General features: G+C 32.6%; 1 protein-coding gene across 1 annotated transcript in view; it reads left to right on the plus strand.

Moving 5' to 3' along the window:
* Positions 1-23,285, plus strand: part of LOC121441317 (connector enhancer of kinase suppressor of ras 2-like) — a 177,739-nt gene that overhangs the window by 77,574 nt on the left and 76,880 nt on the right. The window contains exons 10-11 of the mRNA XM_041642450.1: positions 8,011-8,144; positions 11,381-11,592. Coding sequence (XP_041498384.1) covers positions 8,011-8,144; positions 11,381-11,592 — 346 coding nt within the window. The remainder of the gene's footprint in view (positions 1-8,010; positions 8,145-11,380; positions 11,593-23,285) is intronic.

The raw sequence follows: 23,285 nt of genomic DNA on the forward strand, positions 1-23,285 counted from the left end.
GTTAATAGCAATTAACACTTTTATATAAAAAGTAAAATAATCAAAAAAACTAGTATTTTATATCTTATACATACACATGACATATTTTCTTCAAAGTTAGAGGGCAAAGATCTTTTAAAATTAATTCCATCATTTTGTACAATATAATTATGACATATTTTAAGGTACTGTTTTAGGTCTATTCTTATATAGCTATACATAAGCATTATCAAATCATTAATTATATTTATTTCTCACTACCTACTAATATATGCTGAATATTTTTATGTTTACCTTTTCATAATACTAAAATATGGGGGTGGATAATTTAAATAAGTACATATGTATATACCATATATCACAAATTTGTAAGTTTGCTATTTACCCCAATAAGAATTACCTAAAATGAATTCCCAATGTTCACCATCTCTAGATAAGTAAGCCTGTTAGTGAAAACAAAATTACTTTTAACATCTTTGAAAATAGCTTCAAAATTGACTTTTGCAAAGCAGAAGGAAAAGAATTGGTTTTCTTAATAATTAGATTCTTCTAGCAGTGCTAAACCAAATTCTTGAGTGTAAGAAGAATGTGTTCTGTACGTATACAGCAGCACCACCACCACACGGTCGTACAGCCTATTTCAGGACTGGATATTACACCATTATAATCAAGTTCTTTCATGAACTTAGGCTTTAGCCTGTACTTAAATCAATTCCACTTAGTGGAAACTACCTGATGAGAATTTTTATAGAATATAGATTTGAGAACAAGAGAATGGGGAAACAGGTAAAAATTTTAAAATCTAGAGTTTGAATGCAGACTGTCCTAGAAAAGAAAAGTCAAATGATAAGATGAGGTTTGATGGCAATTGTGGATTGCTTCATACCTTTATCTGAGATATTTTTTCTTCCTAGTTCCTGAGAACCAGCCTCAGCTGTGAACCATAAGTACTAATGCAGTAACAGTCCTCTAGGTAGACACAAGCATCATCATTATTGTTTTCTTAATTCTGGTGTCTATACAAATCACCTGAGACTAGAATGCCTATTAATTCACTTACATATAAATCATCAAAATGCAAACTTGAAGTTTGAATTATGTTGGTTATTTTTATCAAGTATACCAGTAATTTAGTAGGAATTACTTTAATTAAAATCTACACAAAGAATCTGTGAAATTTATTTAAATCAGCATTTCTAGTTCATTTCCTAATTACCAGGCTTAACTTACCTATTAACATTTTTCAAATAAATATTGCAATTGACTTTACATGGAGGTCAAAAATAGTGCATACATCTTTTTCAAACCAATTATTTTAAACAAAAATGGTAATAATTTTATTTATACAAATAAAATGGCATATATATCCTAAAGTATTTATTCCTAAACTGTTTCAAATAGGGCTACTCAATATGAATTAACTGCAATGAGAGATTTTGATTTGGAATTTCTTTGGAAATCATAGCCAAATAAGCAAAAGCATACAATCCAACTTCATGCTCACAGAGAAATTTCATCAGCACATTTCATGAAATTTGGCAGTTCTTTTGATAAAATTCTATTTTCTCAAACTTTTGATGCTAGACCTGAAGGACGTAAAGATCGCTTCATCAGATACAATGACCAAATTTAATTACATCTGAAAAACTGAATTCTGTTATCATCTGTGTATTTTCATAAGTAGCAGAGATGTCTGTCTTTGAGACCCAATCATTTATTCTAAGAAGGTAAACGGGGTACCTTGCCTTCTGAGAGCTGCTTTCAAATCATCTTAGTGGCGCTCTGCTAATTTCCAGGATGTGGATAAGCATGGTGACTGCATATAGTCACATTCGTCTATCGGTGAAATAAATTTCAGGGAGTGCTAAATATGTCACAAGTATATGTTTAGATGGTTTGGCTACTAAATTAGGATGCATTGCAGCAAGAATACATGGACAGTCATTTTCTTCTTACAAGAGATGTATCGAAGAATTAGCTGGACGCTGCCAAGAAATCTCCTTAAATCATCACTGGGAGTCATTGAATTTTTAAAACTGTTAAAGAACCCAGCTTTTGGTGGAGAAAAACATCTCAGGTCAATCAATGCTAGAGTTCAAAATCTGATTTAAATATTGTTCAAGACATTTCATATGAATTAAGATAAAGCTATATGAATTTAGGAATAATTTATATTCCTAAATTATTTTCTACTCCATAAATCTCATATATTGATGCCATAGTTATTAGTATTGGCTTGTTATTTTGTACTTAAATTTTATTGTTTAATTAACCTTGTTGGCAATTTACAGGATATTTAAGTGATTTGAGCAGAAAGGAAGTAGTCAACAGCAGTCAATTTTGTATATCAATTGGTATAACGACTATAGAATGGTGATCACATTCAATTTAAAGTGCATACAAATATAAATGGTTAAAGTAATTGTATAAAAAGTCAAAGCAGGAGCAGCAACAAAATTTATTTCAATATCCAAAATGCAAGTTGATGTTATTAAACAAATATTAGTGAAAGACAATTTGTACGTTTCTGAAAGTTGTTTTGAAAACATATTGTAAAGAAAATGTTTTATATGAGGTATAACACTACAAAATAATTTTAACTAAAACTGTAACTGGGCTGGCTGGATAACAGTACGATTTCTGTGTTTTACATGCTCATATTAGGAAATAACTGCACGCAGCTGTCATATCAATTATAATTCATCAGTGTTCAAACCATAAAATAAAAATCTAAGTAACATTGGCGGGTTTCAGCCTAATGCTTTTACAGTTTTAACACTGACTACAAATAAGAAGCTATGATGTGAAGTGAGCCGTTTTTAAACAATTGACAATTGAGTTAAGCTATGCTTTTCAGAGATTTTAAAATGTAAAGGGATTCAAGTAAAACCTCAAATTCAAATGTAGTTTCTTCGGTGAATATTCCATAATGTTGTTAACTATATTTTGGAATACATAACTTCAATTTTTATATTATCATTTAATTATGCATGTAAGATTGAGCAGCACAAAATTACATACACTTGTCTTATTATCAGTACAGATGATTTGATGGAAAAAGCTATTTTGTAATATGACTACAAAGGCTTTTTATTATATATTGTATAAGAACATACATATTTTGGTGTCCATATATCTGTGTTATTTAATTTCAAGGATCTAAGGTCTCCTGATCATATTCATGGTCTAAAAAATGTTTTCTTTATAGTCTAGTAAGAACAACAGAAAATTTATCTACTTATAAAAAGTACAAATATTTTATATTAATAAATCTGTATTCGATTAGAAGCTGTGAAACTGAGGGAGAATTTTTAAACAATGCAATTATTTTGCTTACATTATTTTCAAATATAATTTCTCACTTAGGAAAAGCTTGGCCAGGTAAAAAGTACACATTATTTTTTAAAATTATATCTAGCATTCTTTATGTGGTCATGAAATGTACAAAATTGTATGCAAATTCTTGTTTCCAAACCCAGAATACTTTTTCTCTGGAGCATTTGTTGGAATGATCAAGGAAATAATTGTTAATATAAAGTAATATTCTAATACTAAATGAAGCTAGTACTGGGAATTTAGTAAGAATGGGCCTGAACTGTGTAAGGACTTAAAGACTGTCCCATGCTAGAAAATTGAGGTATTGTGATCAGCTGGAATCTGTGATTATTTCTAAGAATAAAGAAAATGAATGGCTAGGTTATATACTTAATGTAATCATTTGTATCTCAGTTGATATTTTTACCCCTGAAAGGGAAAACAAGTTTTTGTGTGAATTTGACATAAGTGTATTTTGGAACTAAATACTATTACAGTGTATAACATTGAAATATTGGGGTTGCCTCTATGTCATTGGGTTCACTGAAGACTTTTATATATCTAACTTCGCTGGATCATTTACTGAGGGCCAACTTAATTAAAATATGCTTGCCAAGGATTTGGAAATATAAAATATTTCAAGTAAAACTTAAAATTCAAATTACTTTCTTAAGTGTAGACATTCTTTTTAATAATCTTTACCAGAGACATCTCATATATACTGATTTACTTAAATATAGAGATTTCATATATGTGTATAATATATATATATATATATATATTAGTTCTTTGCAGATGTGCTATTCGTGATATTAAAATTGGTAAATACAAAGACAAAAACACTTGATCAATCAAATAAATTTAAAGTAATGATTCACTTAATCTCTTGTAAAAGTTAAAAATTTTCTTTGACAATTACAACCCTCCATCAGTATGTAAACTAATCAGTAAGATGTTATTTCTGAAGTCTTCACCCATACTTCAGGGAAAGATTTGTACCGTATTATATTTTAGAGAATGTTTTTAAGATATTTATATAGTTTAAACTGGCACTGAAATGCATATATAAGTTCTAAGTAGATTTCTGAGTCCTGGTGACAATAGCAAGTGCCTGTTAAGCTTCTAAATGTACATTTAAAGAGATGCATATGACTTTGAACGTAAAAAGATAAGTGGCAGTGTTCTACAATAATTTATCAGACTTGATTTACAAGAGTAAGGTACACACATGCACACACATACACACACATAGACGTACACACATACACACACAGATGATCTTCTGTGTGAGAGTGCTGTTCAACCAGTGGAAGAGCTTTATGGTGTAAGAACCATACTGGATGTTATGACAAGGTCCTAAATAAAATCATTTGGATGGGAATTCAAAATGGACCTAAATCACACTTGGTTACATACCATAGTGCCATGTTATATTAAAGCCTTACAACAATATGCAGTCTTAAAACAATACTCTTAATTAATGATAGTAGTTTTTCCCATGCACATTTTAATAAACATGTTAAAGTTGTGAAAGAAAAAAATAGCATTATTATTTTTACTTAAAATGCCAATCTTTCTTAGTACAATTATAACTGTTACAATGATGCTATGTTAGAATAAATAATGATTTACAGAAAATGTTTCTAGGATAAGAGTAGCGATAGTTTAGTTTTTTTAAATTCTCTTACTTGAAATTTTTACTCAAAGAATATACCTATTAAAATTTGATTTGAATTCTGAAAGATCATTAGTTTTTTAATTGGGAGACGATAAACTTGTTATTTTCCATGTAATTTCATACTAATAGCAGATGTTTTTTGTTTTTGTTCATTTGGTTTTTTGCTTGTTATAATTAGGAATTTCTTTTTTTTTCCTCAATGGTTGATTTCATCTTAATTTCATCATTTATTCTATGCCTTACACTGTTATTGTCTTCCTAAAGTTTCTTAATGATCTCAGAATTCTTTCAATCATTTAATTTTATACTATTTTAATTCTTGTCCACAGTGTTTTTAATGTTAGGTCACAGTTTATTTTTTCATTGCCAATGTCAAAGTTGATTTTTAATTTGATACTCAAATTAATATTTTCTTTTTATCGCTGTTTAGCTTGATAAAAATAGCACAACTAGTACACAAAAATAACTATCTGTATATTGATTATTTACTATCTGTGCTTTAATTGCTGTAGAACGTACTGATAAGCCAGATTACACCAACACAATAAACCCATTAAAACACTTCTTCTGATTTACCTATCAATAAAATAAACACCCAGTTGAACTCAAGAACAGAATTGAATAATTCTTCTTTTGTTCGGTAAAAACAAGTTGAATTTTTTAAAGCAGTTCAATTAATTAGATCAGGGTAACGTAATCAAACCTGACATCTATTTGAACATTTTAAGCTTTTTTTCTTATATTAATCTTCCAGTATACTGATTCACATTTACTGATCACATTAGTAGCAACTCCTTGTTGAAAATAGAAAGGTACAAATACAGGAATTTGTAGGAAGTTGGCATTGCTAATCCTTAAGTCTCCTAGAAAGGAAATGTATACAGAATAAAATATTCTGCTAGACTTCACCTCATGCTTAAGGCATATTTAAATACCCTTGTAAAAATTAATACAATTCCGTTTTTCTTTGTTTTTTGTGGAGTGGAAAGAAAAAAGTATGTACTAAACAAACAAAAACTCTATATATCACCAAGGGAATGGAGAAACATCTTCAAACTGCAATTAGCAACCTTAAAATAGAGGAAAAAGAATAAAAAATTGAGTCAGATTGCTTTTTATGAAAAGCTTGTGTTATTAGGAAGTGGTTTAAGTTCACATAAAGTGAGATATTGTAACGTACCATACTAGTACATTAAAAAGCATACTAAATATTCATTTGTCTTCCATAGTAAATTGATTTTAAAATATTGGAAATTAATATAATGTGTAATAAGGTTTTCTTTTACTTCATGTTTATTATCATTATCTGTATTTAGAGCTAAAAGATAACAACAAAATAAAAAACTATAATCAGTCATATTGCAGTAAATATGAGTATGTGTGTGTGCATGTGTATGTATCACTGAACCTTTCATTCAAATATTATAGAGGCATGAAACAGTCTTAGAATTTTCATTTAATATCATTGGGCTTCATGGCATTCATCAGTACAAATGACTCTTCCAGTCATCTACATCTCAAGAGTTTCTCATTGCCAAGAATTTTTTTTTCTATAGGACAGGAATAGATTAACTGGATTCTATTCCAAAAAAAAAATTATATTGTCAGACAGAGAAGTTTTTATTGCATACTATCATAATGTATTAATTAATTAATGTATAAAGTTTCTTACCATTGTAAGTCATCATATGATAGAAAATTAAATTTTATACATGATTATTCCTTTTTCCTGTCTCTCTTTCTTTAAGTTTGATTTTATATACATTTAAACTTAACCACCATTTTGGCAGAAAGTGTGATTTCAAGCTATTAAGGGGAGCTGTGTAATGAGGAAGGTCAAAATCATTAACTGATTCCCAAATTATGTAGCGTATCCCAGTAACCTACATTGTAATCTCCATTGTATTCACGCCTGACTTTCAAACAATTTTTGGTTATCTGTATGAAAGTAACGCTACAGTGCAAAATAGTTGTAAGATGCATTTACTTGAGTTTCCAGCAATGCATGTTGAAGTAGTAGAATTGTGAGTCTATCACCTAGATATGCCAAATGTGTTTCATACAGGCTAAAATAGCACCATTTTGTCATACGAAGATGCAATTCATTTTGTGGTCATTATCATCGTGTTTGAGACTGCATTGAGATACTTATTTTAATGTTAATTGTATGTATACTTAATCAGTAAGATCTGTAAGATAAATATAAAAATTTGTGAATTTAAGTTTCAATTTAGGATAATGTTTTTCAATCCACAAGATTATTCTCAAATACTGTGAATCTTGGAATTGGGACTGCTCTTAAGACTAATGTGATTAAGTCGGTTTATACAGTATGTTTAGAAGGCAACTTCCTATTTAATACTTAAATCCAAGGTATCTATAGGCATGCAACCAAAGATGAGTTTTAAATACTAGATGAAAATATGTGTCTGTGAAAGATGAAATGTTTGTGTCTCCTTATTCACTATGCTTTTGAAGATGTGATATAAAATGGCTCTGAGGGCTGGGGATGAGACAGCTACCAGTGTTTATGTTGGGAGAAAGTACAGTTTTCTAGAAAATTCTCTCCTGTGTTGATAGCCATTTTTGCCTTCTTTGAGCATCTGTGACATTTCTTACTAATATAACACTATAGTTTTTCAAATGTCAGTCAGGATGTGAGGAAGCTAATTCTTTTATGAATTATTTTTATTAGCTTTCAAAAGTACAATTCTGGCAAAGTTAATTAAAATACATTTCTTTTTGTGAGTGACATGTCTTCTCATTATGAATCATTGAATGGTATTTTTACTTTATAAGTAGCTTTTGGATGGTTAAGCCATTGAAAAGGTGAGTTGGGAACTGCATTGAAAACTCTATTATTTGTTATTTGTTTGGGGAGGGATCAAAGAAATACCCATGTAAAATAACATTTTTCTTTATTTCAGCCAAGTTCAAAACTTTGCACAAACAGATCATTTTTAAATGATTACTATGTGTCATTGTTGTTGTTTTGTGTTGTTTGTGTGCGTATGTATTTTCTTTTTCATTTTAACCAGCCTCTTATACCTAGAAGTCCCACAAGCAGCGTTGCCACGCCCTCCAGCACCATCAGTACACCCACCAAGAGAGACAGCTCTGCCCTCCAGGATCTCTACATTCCCCCTCCTCCTGCAGAGCCCTATATTCCCAGGTATAAGCTACCCATGGCATTATTCTGGACAGCTTCTAGAGAAAGGCTAATATAATAGCTCCTAAACTGGAAAGCTAGTTTTTCAAGAGCACTGTGAATAGTTTTTTCTGGAATTCTAAACATATTCTAGAAGGCAATTCTCATTATACCAAATGCTCTTTTGTTAATAATGACAACAACTAAATTTTAATAAGCATAAATTGGACCATGAGTATCTTACACTCATAACCTTGCATAATAGGAAAGTAGTATTAAATAACCAAAAATTTTTTTTGGTTATTTTACAAGGTAAATACTAAGGGAGGATTTTTGCTTGTGAAGCTTTAAGAAATGTCAGTTTAATGTAAAACATTTCATATGTTTTTAAATGGATAGAGTTTATAGATGAGTTCTACACATTCTTAAGTAAAAGAAGTTGTATTTACTATCTCAAATTTTAGGTGATCATTAAAAGAATATTGTAATGGCATCTTTTATAGGGTAAGAATTTTGATAATATAAAAACATAATACTGGTTATATTTTGTACTTAACAAAATTTCTTTCTTTGTGTTGTAAATAATTATTTTAAAGGTCCTTAAATAATTATTTGCTATAATAACTAATTTGCCTTATTAACTCTACTATGTCTAATTAAGTGCAAAGACTATCTACTGGGGCAATGATCTTTTAACCTAAATACTTAAATCTAGAGCATAACCATGCATTTATTATTTTTGTACATGTACATATAAATTTAAGAAAAGTGAAATTGTTTCTATTACAGTGATTACTTTAAGTTCTTCAGAAACTCATACTATGAATATATACATACGCACACACATTTATATATTTAATTGTACATACATACTTATATATTATTACTTCATTCCATTAAAATTTTTTTTGCATGCATGGTACATTTCCAAATTTAACATTATTGAGTAGATTCCATATAGACATGTTTAATAAACTTGACATGTTGAGAAAGGCTGCTTCTCTATAATGTTATATTATAGAAAATGCCAGCTCTTGCAATTTTCTTCTGCAGGGAATGTCTATATAAATATAACATGGAAATTCAATAGTTCTGAATTACCTTATGGTACAACTGCATTAGTATTCATGTCATGGGCCCCGTAGAGAAACCTGCAAATTTACAGATAAACATAACCTTTCTCCAGTATTATGAATTCACAACAACTGTTTCCAAGCTAATTGCAATATCAATTTTTTTCCAATGGAGAATTAGCAATAACAGAAAAATACCAGGCAATTAGTTCAAGAAAAGCTTTCAGTTAACTAAAAATGAAATTTGCACTGATATTTATATTTATGTTCTTTATATTTCCTAAGAGCTGGTTATATATTTATAATTCAATAATAAGAAATGTATTGGTTTTAGGAAGTAAAAAAGTAAATGATTATAATAATGATAACTTTACCTAGGAAAGAAGTAAATTAATAAGACAACTTTCTGATTTAGTCATCTTTGAGAATATTATTTATTGCTGTCTACATATTTAAAATATTTGGATTATAGTTCTTTGAATTGGGACATCTAAACATTTTCATGAAGATACAGAAATACAGACTTTTGGTAGGCCAAGACTCATAATTCTTAAATTGGCATATTTTAATAAATGCATCACTGTTTTATATGGTATAATGAAAGCTAATTAAAAATGATTCGAGTTTCTTTTGCAAGTTTAAAATTTTGGTCTTGTTTTGATGTTGAATTAATGTTTTCTTATTTGATAACATTGATTTATGGGACACTTTTGGGTAACTGGGAACACCTAGAATCAATGAAGCACAACGATGCATGGAAGGAAAAGCATAGCTTTTACATTCATAGTCATGTTCTAGAAGACAAGAAAAATATCAGATACCTAGGGAAACATTTCCTAAGATAAATAAGGTGTTGTTTTAATTAGTCCTAGAGGGGATCTTTCATTAGGAGTTCAGTCATCCATTACTTTCTAAAAACCATGGCCTTGCACCTCGGACCACTCATGAGGGAAAATCGCAAACTAGACATTCTCACAAAGTGAGCAGTGCTCATTAAAGTTTCACAATGTAAAAGGGGGGATTAAGTAAAAAATATATGATTTGGGGGCAATATGAGGTCACCCAAGAGAAGGTAGAGCTGCAGAGTGAGGAATGAATATGATTCAAATGCATTGAACACGTGAAATTTTCAATAAAAATAAAAAATGAAATTATTGTAACAAAAATATTTTAAAGGAAATATTTTTAAATAACAGCAATGAGATTTAGGAATCCCATAAAATGTCAAGAAAATGTCTGCTTAAATTATTACAGATGAAAAGTGGAATTGCTGTTCCCCAAATCCCATTTGTAAATTCCATATTTTACCATATTTTCTCCTATCTCCATAAGAAACATTGCTAATGTGTAATAATTTTTATATAGCCTTTCTGAATGAGCTCCACATAAACACCTTTTCTTTTTTGTTAAATTTATTTATTATGTATACAATATTCTGTCTGTATGCCTGAAGGCCAGAAGAGGGCGCCAGACTTCTTTACAGATGGTTGTGAGCCACCATGTGGTTGCTGGGAATTGAACTCAGGACCTTTGGAAGAGCAGGCAATGCTCTTAACCACTGAGCCATCTCTCCAGCCCCATAAACACCTTTTCAACTCTCAGGAAATACATAGAGTTTGAATATTTATAGTAACCATTTATAATAACATTAAAATTCATTTACATTAATAATCTGCTGTTTGAACTTCTTATAATACTGATTTATAGGTACTAATGTCATTCATAAGACCATAGTTTCCCTTTATTTTGGTGACAGAATCAGAAAGAACTTTGTTTTCAGCAACACAAATCCTGTCAAAACCAATAAGATAAACAGAAGAAAAAATCTATGATTAAATTGTTAGCATTATACCTAGTATCTTTCCTTCAACTAAAATCAATTTATGTGGTTAAATTATTTTTCTTCCTATGACATGACACAGTGAAAATGAACTAGAGCAGAAGTTTGTATTTCTAACTGGCATTTATTATCTGTATGACATTGAGGCAATTTATTTAACCATTGGGCCTCATTCTTATTTGAGACAAAATAGGAATAATTTTAACTAACCCTATAATTCTCAAAGAAATCTTATAAAAATCTGAAAATACATTGTAAAGGAATGGTATTATTTGTATTTTAAGGTCCCTCTAATTTTGTATGGCCCTAATGCTACACCCATCTCCTCTACCTTCACATTGCTTTAGGGACGAAAAGGGAAACCTTCCTTGTGAAGACCTCAGAGGACATATGGTGGGCAAGCCAGTTCATAAGGGATCTGAATCCCCAAACTCATTTCTGGATCAGGAATATCGAAAGAGGTTTAACATCGTGGAAGAAGATACCGTCTTGTATTGCTATGAATATGAAAAAGGACGATCAAGTAGTCAAGGAAGACGAGAAAGCACACCGACCTATGGTAAGAGTTTCTTCTTCTCTGGTTTATATAAGGATACACATCTTCCCGGAGTTTTTTGATTCCCTTTAAGAGATTTGGAGTGGTGAGATTACTGGATCCCTCTCCAATTGTTAAAATCCATCAGTGTCATCATGTACTTCTGAGTAGACTACTAACAATTTCAGGCATAATATTAGAAAGTTTTCTATATTTTCTAATGACTAGTAAAGATTTTAACTCAGAATGGCATATGAAAATTGTAGAATCACATGTATTTCTTCTCTGATAGGTGATAAATTAAGTCAAGAGTTTTATAAGTATAAATGCTTATAACTAACATGATTTCTTTGAAATAAAATCATTGATTTAATCCTCGAGGATTTTTTTGTTGTTGTTTTCAAGACAGGGTTTCTCTGTGCTGCTTTGTAGCCTGTCCTGGAACTAGCTCTTGTAGCCCTGGCTGTCCTTGAACTCAGAGATCCTCCTTACCTCAGCCTCCCAAGTGCTGGAACTTAAGGTGTGTACCACCACCGCCCAGCAATCCTTGAGGATTTTTAAAGAAGCATTTAGATAGGCTTTTCTGAGGAAAATAGTGTCAGATTTTATATTCTTCTAAGAAGTTTAAGTGATTGATCTTGTCTTTGAGTAGAAGAAACTGTTAACTAGAAAGGACAAACCTTATTTAGGGCATAGAATTACTGTTAGGATTTTTATTGTTGACTCTTCATTTTCTTTGTATGATCAAGAAGATAACACAGTCACAGTTGAAATTGATACAGTGTATCTCCAATATTTGCCTGTGAAGATGCCTGAAATGTAAAATGAATGGATTTAATTGGAAGTCTATGCTTTTTCCCTGTCCAGTGTCAAATTAATCCTTAAAAGTGAGGAACATACACTTTGGGAAAAGGCAAGATCCTTCCTAATTAGTACAACCTGCTCCATCCTCTGTTCCCAAAAGACAGCTTATATCTTCTTATACATGCTTAATTTTCTTACAGCTATTTGGTAAAGTTATATATGTAAAGTTTTGCCAAACAGTTGCCTTAAGAATAAAAAAAAGAAATAATAGTTACTCCTCTTTTAATTACAAGGAGTAAATAAAATGATATAAATAAAGTTATTCGAAAAGTTCCTGGCAAACAGTACCAACTTTTTACATCTTTTAAACTCCTGTGTCTACATTACTTATATTTTGGAAGAAAACTTTATAGTAAAGGACAATAAATTTATAACTAGTTCCTTGTAGTCACCATATAAAAATGATTTATTTAAGACCGTTAATAAAATAATCATAACATTTAAAAAAAAAGAATAGAAACCAAGGTCGGCAAAGTGTCTCCATGGGTAAAAAGTGCTTGCTGTGCAAGCCTGACAATTGGAGTTTGGCCCTGCAACCCACTGAAAAGCTAGAATACAACTCCCAGAAGCTCTACATGGGACCTCATGGTACATCCACACATGTACCACGACACATACACAAACCCCTACACACACACACACACAAATAGTGATAAGAATAAAGAAATGAAAAGAACATGAGCGCTTACAATCATTTGTGTTTGTCTGTGCATGTGCTTCTTTGTCATAAGAATAAGCATTTATATTTTTAACATAACTTTTAAAATTATTTTTAAAACAACATTTTTTTATTTTACATACCAATTCCAGTTCCCTCTTCTTCCCCTCCTCTAGCTCCCCCACATTCCGCCACTTCATCCCTATTTTCTGGAGAGGGTGAGGCCTCCCGTGGGGAGTCAACAAAGTCTGTCACATCACTTGAGACAGGACCAAGGCTCTCCCCACTGTATTTAGGCTGAGCAAGGTATCCCTCCAAGAAGAATAGGCTACAAAAATCCAGTTTATGCACTAGGGATAAATCTTGGTCCCTTTGCCAATGATCCTACAGACTGCCCCAGCCACACAACTGTCACTCACCTTCAGAGGGCCTACTTTAGGCCTATACAGGTTCTCGACTGTCAGTCTAATTAGTGAGCTCCCACTAGCTCAGGTCAGCTGTTTCTGTGGGTATCCCCATCATGGTCTTGACCCCTTTGCTCATATTATTGCTCCTTCTTCTCTTCTACTGGTCTTTGGGAACTGGGCCCAGTGTTTTGCTCTGAATCTCTGCATCTGCTTCCATCAGTTACTGGATGAAGGTTCTATGATGACAATTAAGGTAATCATCAATCTGATTACAGGGCAAGGGCAGTTCAGGCACCCTCTCCACTATTGCTTAGATTCTTAGCTGGGGTCAACCTTGTGGATTCCTTTGAATTTCCCAAGTGCTAGATTTCTTGCTAGCCCCATAATGGCTCCCTCTTTCAAAATAAGTGGTTTTTAAAGATAAAGCAAAGGAAACCACCCACAAATCACAATCCCAGAGAACCTAGACAACAATGGGGACCCTAATAGAGACATACACAGATCTAATCTACATGGGAAGTAGAAAAAGACAAGATCTCCTGAGTAAATTCGAAGCACGGGGACCCTGGGAGAGGGTTGAAGGCGAGGGAAGAGGATGGGAGGGGAGCAGAGAAAAATGTAGAGCTCAACAAAAATCAGTAATGTACAAAAGTGGAAAAAAATTAAAAAGATATCCTTTTCCTTGGTCTGCCTCGCTCTCCTTACCTCATCTTGGCCATCCCATTCTGTACTGAAAAGGGCTTAGTCCACTTAAGCCTCCCAACAATAGTATATCTGTACATGAAAAAAATCTAAACTGCAAAGAAATTAAATAGTTCGCACAGCTACTAAGTAATGAGCTGAGATGAACTACCTATGGATATTTGTTGACCCTATCAGTGATGAGAGCTTGCCATATATGATTAAAAAGGAATTCTCAAAAACTCTAGAAAAAATCATTTTAAAACATTTCATTAGTCTTTCCAAACTCGAATTTTATTTCAAGCAAGCAGAAGTAGTCCTAATTTTATGTCTTAGCTTATATGTTATTTTGTATCTACTCACCAACAATAAACATGTATTTATATAAACATGGCCCTGACAGCTTTTTAAAAAGCTTCCTATATTGTGGGTAAGGAACAATGGTGTGGCTTATCCTTTTAAACCGGGGTAAAAGGTTTCATTTTACTAACAATAAAAACCAAAATAATTTCAGATTATATGCAAAAGTAGATCTATTTATAAAACCAATGTCAATTGGGATTTACTATTATTCTCTGTAGTACCAACTGTGTCCCCAGATCCTATCTATCACCTGACTACTCCAGAATGACCCTGAAGGCATACAACTTTATGCTTCACTTTTCTCATTTATTTAATGAAGATGATTTCTGCCTCATAGAGTTTTTGTGAGAGTTTAATGACAATGCACTGTAAATTGCCTCAGTACCCAGTATATTAGATATTAATTTTCATTATTGTCATTACAAAATTAAAGGAAAATAGAATTAAATCACATTAACAATTGGTTTCATCTTCCCAGGCTTCAAATGGAAAGGTTCAGTTTAATAAAAATCAGTTGCTTGGCAACTTTTCAGAGCAGAACTATTTTCCACCAGCTTCCTCTGCTAGTGGATTCCATGCCCCTTCTGTTTCATGAAAGAACACCGTTACAGTTACATTTCTACGTAACAAATTCAGTTAAAGAGTAGGCACAATTGGCTGAACCCCTTTGTGGCCACAGGAAGTCAAATTTCGTAGGAACAGAAGGGAAATAATTTAAAATATCTCAAGAACCATGTGAGCTGGGAAATGGAAACCCAGACCTTTTCTCATTGGTTGAAAATCTAACTCCTCATCAAAAGCATATAAATGAATGTGTATAGTATTTTGGACATTATTCTCATAAATGTTTGTGCATTGAGTAAACTTAGTGTCTAGAATATTATACCTTGACATTTTCAACTTCACTGATAAAAGAAAATCAAATATTTCCTCTCTTTTAGTCACCTAAATAGTAAATGGCTTTAATGATCTATTGTCATATGGTGAAGGGGCAAGTTCTACTACTTGGGAAATAAGAATGATATCTGTACATTTCAAAGTTTGTTGTCATACTTACTCCAATGCCTTTCTTTTTTTTAAAAAAACCAGGCTGGCCTTGAACTCACAGAGATCCGCCTGCCTCTGCCTCTCAAGTGGTAGGATTAAAGGTGTACACTACCACCGCCCGGCTCCATTGCCTTACTTTTTTTATTAAAAATTATTCTCTTTGAAGACACCAAATTATAACTTAAGCATTTTTTTCTAAATTCTTAAAGATTTAAATACACAGAATTCATTTATATTTCTTTCATTTCTGAATAGCTGGCTTCTCTCTTTCTTGTCACTTTCCATTATAAATAACTTCCTTTGAAAGTAAAAATTTGGTTTATTTCATTAGCTATTCTAGAGAGGAAAAAAAGTTGTACTGTCCACAGAAGATCTATCTATATATTCTAGTAAGAAATACTATTCCCAAAGGAGTAATCATAGAATTTAATGAAGGAGAAATGTGAGATATATACTATGCTCACAGGAATTATTATTCTTTTTGGACTTTTTGAAAAAAGTATAAATATTCTACTTTGGGGAGCTTCACAGAATGGTTTTTAGCATCAAGCTAACTGTGATTAGAGACCATGTAACTAATGGATAAAAATAAGAAAGTATATTCCTATTATGAGAATTAGAGTAATCATCTAGGGAAGGCTCTCTTTGTCAATTTCTATAGCTTTGTTGATAAAGTTATTAAAGCACATTAGTTTCAAAGTCAGGTTGCTTGTGTTGGTGTCCGAGCTTGGCTATACTTGAACTTGAGCTTAATAGAGGCTACACTTACACCTCAGGATTTCGTCTGGAAAAACAGAATAGCAGTACTATTACTATATCTGTAAGAACTAAACATTAGCTTACATATGTTTGTCACTTAGCACAATGTTTTTCTCATTTGATGTTCTTAAGAAATGGTACCTAGATGGGTGGTGGTGGCACACACCTTTAATCCCAGCACTTGGGAGGCAGAGATAGGCGGATCTCTGTGAGTTTGAGGCCAGCATGGTCTACAGAGCTAGTTCCAGAACAGCTAGGGCTGTTACACAGAGAAACTCTCTCTCTCGAAAAACCAAAAAGAAAGAAAAAAAGAAAAGAAATGGTATCTAAATGGCTTGGTAAGTGGTTGCTGCTCATAAATAAAATGTGCCGAAGAATTTCATCTGCTTTTGAATCATTTTAGCACTTAATGTCCTCCCTGTTATAGGACCTAGTAAATAAAGGATTAAAACAGTAAAGGTATATCTTCATATTTGGTCTCTCTACTAAAGCAATAGCCAACTATTGAAGTCTTAGACAGGATAAAAGGATAAAATGATGTGGGAAATAAATAAAAGTGTTGGAAACTCTGAAAGACATGGGCCCTTGGAAGAAAGGTTTGTTTTGCAAGCATTCAAGGAAACAGCTATTAGATAAAATAGTAAAGAAAGGGAGACTTTCAATAGGTTCCAGAGCATTAATATACAGAAAAAAAATAATGTAAAGATAGCTGTTCAGAATGGTTATTTAGTTCTCTTTTCAAAAGAATAACAACACCTTCACATGACTATCAGTGGAATAATGTGGTCCATATGAAATGGTGCTCCCTGTACAGACAGAATGGAAAAGCCAAGAACAGAAAGTAACAGCATTTCTCACCTGGAGGGAGTCATACCCATCAGAAGACATTTGACAATTTCTTAGCTAATTTTGTCTTTGTAATAATGGCATAATAAAGGGTACAGGGTCTTTTTTGAATACCATCTTTTTTGTTAATTAAATTTTTTTATTTACTTTACATCACAATCGCAGTTTCCTCTCCCTCCTCTCCTCCAGTTCCCTCCCCTGCCTCCCTTCTACCCCCACCCCCAGCATCTATCTACTCCTCCTGCATCTCCATTCAGAAAGTGGCAGGCCTTCCATTGGCATCACAAAGCATGGCAGGATGCAGGTTATTAATGTTACCCAGTACATCAAGGAGAAGATAAGGTTGCTAATCTGCATCGCTGCAATGTACCATACTGTATCCAAACGTAAGAAGGCCAGAATGTTGTTGGTGAGAAACCCTGACTACCTTAACAACCAATTCACAGAAATAGATACTAGAAAAAAATCAAACTTAGAGAACTTATATAATACAGAGATCATTGTCTTGTTTTTTATTTGTTTGTTTTTTAGTTAAAAGAGCCTAGGGAATTAGCCCTTTGGAAATATATACCTACATTTATTCATGATTAGCATATTCTCTGATCAAAAATAGTATGTGATTGTAAGTGTCTGTAATTATCTATTCTGCCCCCACAGTTAAACAAACTAACCATAATATCCTCTGGAGCTAGATATGATACATTATTTCCCTGGCTAAAATCGGAGTGCATTTTCTCTTATTGCAAATGTAACAAGCAACAGTTGCTAACATATAGATAAAGCTGTTAGTGTTAGCTTTCAAATCACAAATGTGAACTAAGTAATCTGACATTTTCTTGACAATTTTCTATAAATCTCTGGTTTTGAAAATCCATTTAAGAAAAGTTACGTAGTTAAATAAGACTATGGTATAATCATATTTTTTACTCCTCTTGTAGATTAATAAATGCAAACTGTGTTGAATGCCTTCTTGCATTTGGACTATATCCAGTGTTTCTCTAATGCATTTGTACATGAGTCTTTGTTTCTTTGGGTCACAAAATAGTATTAACTTTCCAGTGGAGCAAATGCTTAATAGAACACATTTGGGAAACACTAAAAGGCTTGGAATTCAGCTTAAACACTCCAGATTGTTGATATCTGTATTAAAGCTGAGTGTAGCAAGAGGCCAATGTATTTATCAAATCCTGTTTTACTCCATGTTCTACAATATTCAAAGGAGGGACCAGACTTCTTCTGCCACTTAGTATTGAAAATATCCTAATCCTTCCTCATTCCTTCCACAACTCTCATGTGATTGTCGCTGTATAGGAGCAAACATTAAGATAAGAAATACTGACTTCTCAAATTCATCTGACTACATGGCGAACTCAAATTAATTATACACACACAACGCACACATATCCCTCCTCTTGCTAGAATTACCTTTATAAAAGGTAATTTGATTTAAAAATAGCCTAGTAATTAAGCATTAAAATGACCATGATTGTTTACCACTGTCTCCTTCACTTACATCACTCCTCATTTGTGTATATATATATAAGTCTACATCACTTTTATAAAGCAGTAGGAAAACAAACAAGATGAGACTTTTTTCTCTTTATTTATTCTTCTCTCAAATACATCTGAACCACATCCTCTCCTCCCTCCACTCATCCCAGACCCAACCTCCTCCCCTCTCCCCCAGATCCACTGCTCCTCCATTTCCCTTCAGGAAACAGCAAGCCTCCAAGGGATATCAACTGAACACAGCACAATGAGATGTGACTTATTTTTAGAAAAAAAATATTGCAATTGTTTTTTGTCTCTCATCAGTGAAACTGAAAATAGTAACAAATTCAAAGTTTATATTGGATTTTTATTATTTATACTTGTTATTATAAACTATTCTTAAACAAATAGCCTGTTGAAATACTTACAAACCACTTTTTCCCAAGGTGTTTTACCTAAAAACAAAATTTTTAAATGTAACACTGAATATGAAAGCACTCACCCTTACTTATTTTATTAGATCCACATATGTTTTCATTCTCCTTCAGAAAAATTACTGACTTTCCATTAATTCAGATTTTCTTTCTCTTCAAATGTGTGTTTCTTTACCTTAAATAACCCCAGGATGTTTTCCTAGAGATGCAGTCAACCATCTGAAAGTAATTTTTGTGTCTGGTATGTGCAGAGTTTGATGGGTTTACATAGCATGCTTATTGCTTAAGCATTCCTTACTATACTCGTTTTCATCAAATTATTGGCTAAAATATTTAGAACAGATGTGTATATATGTAACTTTCCTGTGAGAATTAAGTAATAAGTCAGACTTTTGGAGAGTTTCTCTGCACGTTTTTTTTTTAACTTTTGCCAACTATGAAAAGAATATTGCTTCCCAGGTGCTATTTATTATCCTGAAACCTAATGATTTGTGTGTGGAGGGAGGAAAGGGAGAATGGTAAAATTGGAAAAGAAAGCAGCTCACTGGTGTTTCAACGGACATGCTACCCATGGAAACGTTTTTAGAAGATAAACCAGGAACAAGGACTTGTAGTTCTGACTTGCCTACCAGGCAGCTTTGTAAAGCTCAATTTGGCCTTTTTTTTTAAATAATGAAGTGATTAAGAGTACTTCTGCTCTTCCAGAGTTGTGTGTGTGTGTATATCCATGCCCATGACAGACTCTCACACAGACATACAAATAAAAATCTTTTAAAATTGTTTCAAATGTAGTGCATGGACCAGAGTGATATACTACCTTGGATGGATGGGAAAGAAAGGAAGAGGAACAAAGCTATGAAAATACAAACACTGAGGTGTGATTTAGAGCATAGATGGTCGGGTCCAGTGCATGAAGAAACCCCTTGTTGTTATTTTGTTTTGTTTTGTTTTTAACAAGCTGCTTAAAAGTACAGAACAGTTGTTGCATTTAAGGCACTATTCAGAGTATGGGAATACCGCAAGTAAAGAAAGAGTACACTACAGCAGAGGCGTGTTTTTTCTCATTAAATTTATATTTAATTTCCCTAAAAGAAAGACATAAACCATTCAACTAAATCACTACTTATTTGAACAAAGTTGGTATATCATGAAGAACAAGAAGAAATGAACAAGAATTATGTCATGGAAGAAGTAGGTGTCTCTGCTTACTTCTGAATGATACATGTGAATTTAGAGAGAAAAGAGAGTAAAACGTGAGGGACAGACCCCTGGGGGGGAGTATGAACAGCATTTCAAAGAAAGAATAATCTATCACCAATGCTGCAGACACAGCAGAAAGGTCAAGAGGTCTAAACTGAGTTCAAGTTAGCAATGTGGAAGTCCTAGTGTCCTTGTAGTAGATGTTTTGGTGGAGTAGTAAGGCAAAGCAAGCATTCAAGAGAGGATATGGAGAAGAATTGGAGGTTGGTCATCTAAAGCAGCTTTCTGATGGTGATTTTGATGAAATAGAGAAAGCTAACAAAGTGCTGGGTTGGTGGATTATAGGGTTGCTTTAAGGCATTCTCTTTAATGCCTTTAGGGTGAGAGGCAATAAGTTCAAATGAGCAATCTGATGACTTGTGGTTTCCTTACTATGTGACATCCTTTTATGAATGCCATCTCTGAACCTGTGATGGATAGTCATAACAAAGCTATGTAAGATCTGGTTACTGAGAGGAAGTAGAGCAACATCTACGTAGACAGCAACAATATAGTATAGTAAGCATTGTATATATACCAAAGGTATCGGGAATGATGCTAAGGGAATACAACAGGTTGAGCAAATCATTCTGTCATTTGGCATTCTAGTATTTTTAATATCACCTAATAAAGGCATTTATTTTTAAGCAATTATATGTACTAGTGTTAAAGAAGCTATTATCTTTTTAGTAAATTTTACCTCAGAATAATTTAGATACATCGTTATAAACTACTCTATTGTTACCTATAATCTTAACATTAGAAAATCATATCCCATTTGTGGGGAGTTTTCAGTTAAACATAGTTCATATTTTTAAAGGCTGCTTGCCATTAATCTTGAAATAATATTCAGTCAAACCACAAAATATTTATTCACACTTACTAGACTACAATAAAAAGTACAACCCCAGCTACTATAATGATGCCAGTTAGAAAACTCCAGATGTACAGCACATCTAAATAACAAAGCATTGGTTAGACGATAAGGTATTAATGCAGAAGTGTGACCAGGCTCCTGGATAAGATTCAAAGTGAACTCCAGAAGTAACAGATGCCCTATCCTTTTAGAAATAACATTTTACTCTAAGAGGTAGTGAATAACAAAAAAAATTTAGAGGAGCTGTAGTTTTCCTTTCTTGACGGCAGTTCTCTCTGTAATTTTTCTCATAAAATAATAATACTAACTGCATCCTCAAAACTTAATGCACTGCTATGTAAAGATAGTACATTTTCCACAGTAGTTTTTATAGATTTATAAACATTTATGTAATGGTAGATCAAATGTGTTTTAATTTTGTGAGCCAATGTTTTTGTTGAATTCTTAAGTATATGATCTTAAAATATATGCATAAATCACAGTATATACTTAAGTACACTACAACTATAAAGTTCTTTTACCATTTGAACTTAGTATCTCATGAAAATAAATCTGTTTCTATATTTTAGTGGAAGAGGACATTTTAAAGTAACATTGAGGTTGGGCAGTGGTGGTGCACACCTTTAATTCCAGCACTCAGATCTCTGAGTTTGAGGACAGCCTGGTCTACAGAGAGACTTTTGGGAGAGACAGGCTACACACAGAAACCCTGTCCCAAAAGAAAAAAAAACTAATATTGACAAGCAAAATTATTTAGTTTTACCTAAGTCAATGTCTACCTATTTTTTAAATATTTATTTTAAATTTTCATTGTTGGATTTATAATAATAACACAACCCTGATTTCTATTGCTGTGATCAAACACTATAACCAAAAGCAACTTTTCATTTCAACTAACATATATGTCCCTCATAGCCCATCCTACAGGTAAATCAGGTCATGGAAAAAGGGATAGAAGAATGGGCCACTAATAAAAACTGCTTAATGGTTTACTTACTCAGTGTGCTTTCTTATATTCCACAGAACCACCTGCCCAGGGATGGCACCACTGGGCTAAACTTTTTCACATCAATCATCAGCCCTCCCTCCAAATAAAAACAAAACACAGGCTTGCCTATAGGCTACTCTTATGGAGACATTTTCTCAATTAAGATTCTCTCTTCTCAGATATGTCTAGGTTTGTGAAGGTTTCCAAAAATCAACCAGCACATCTGATTTCTCGAAAAAGGAATTTTAATTCTTTCTGGCCTTTTCTGAAGTCTTTGTATTTTCCTTCAATTTTGTTTTGGTAATGTACAGTATAATTAAGTTAAATAATGACTTCCAGAATCATCAGTATAAAAGTCATATACATATTTGTTCCTCTAGCAACTGAAACATAAATTAATGGGTTAACTCTGTTAGCATCTTAGATATTACCCAGTTGCAATGACTACATTCTGCGTGTCCTATGCTATGTGAGAAATGTCTCTGCTCTTCTTGTGTTGATACTTGACTCCAGACTACTAATGCTTTTAAAACCAACACACGCATTTTTCAATACATAACTGTTTGTTTATTTGATAGTAAATGAATAATTCTTATTTATTAGATTTTTGCTTTTCAAAACAATATTTTGGTGGCATGTAAAGGTGCTATTAGCTGCATTAGTTTTGGTATGCATGCTAAAAGAATAAGTTGTGGCTGTCTTGGAAATGTAGCACTTATAAAATGAAAAATTTGGGGAACTGATCAATAAAGCAATGGAATAGGAATTTTTCAAAGACGACTTCTTACCTGCTCGCCCTACCCTTGATGGGCAGAATAGACGGAACTACGTCATCTCACTCATTGTTACTGTGCAAAAAGAGCAGAGATAAATTACATAAGAATGTTAAAATCATAAGCGACAACTTATAAAGGCAGTTGCAAGCCTTGAAAGATTAAATAATACCACAGTGCTGCCTCATTAATAATTTTATCATGTCCAGTCAATGCTCAGACTTTAAAATAGCCTAGCAAAATATACTAAATAAATTTTATCTGTATAGATAATTCAAAGGTATAAGGTT

This window comes from Microtus oregoni, unplaced genomic scaffold (assembly GCF_018167655.1).
Source record: "Microtus oregoni isolate MIOR12 unplaced genomic scaffold, Mior012 000074F_ref0000038, whole genome shotgun sequence".
Classification (NCBI taxonomy): Eukaryota; Metazoa; Chordata; class Mammalia; order Rodentia; family Cricetidae; genus Microtus; species Microtus oregoni.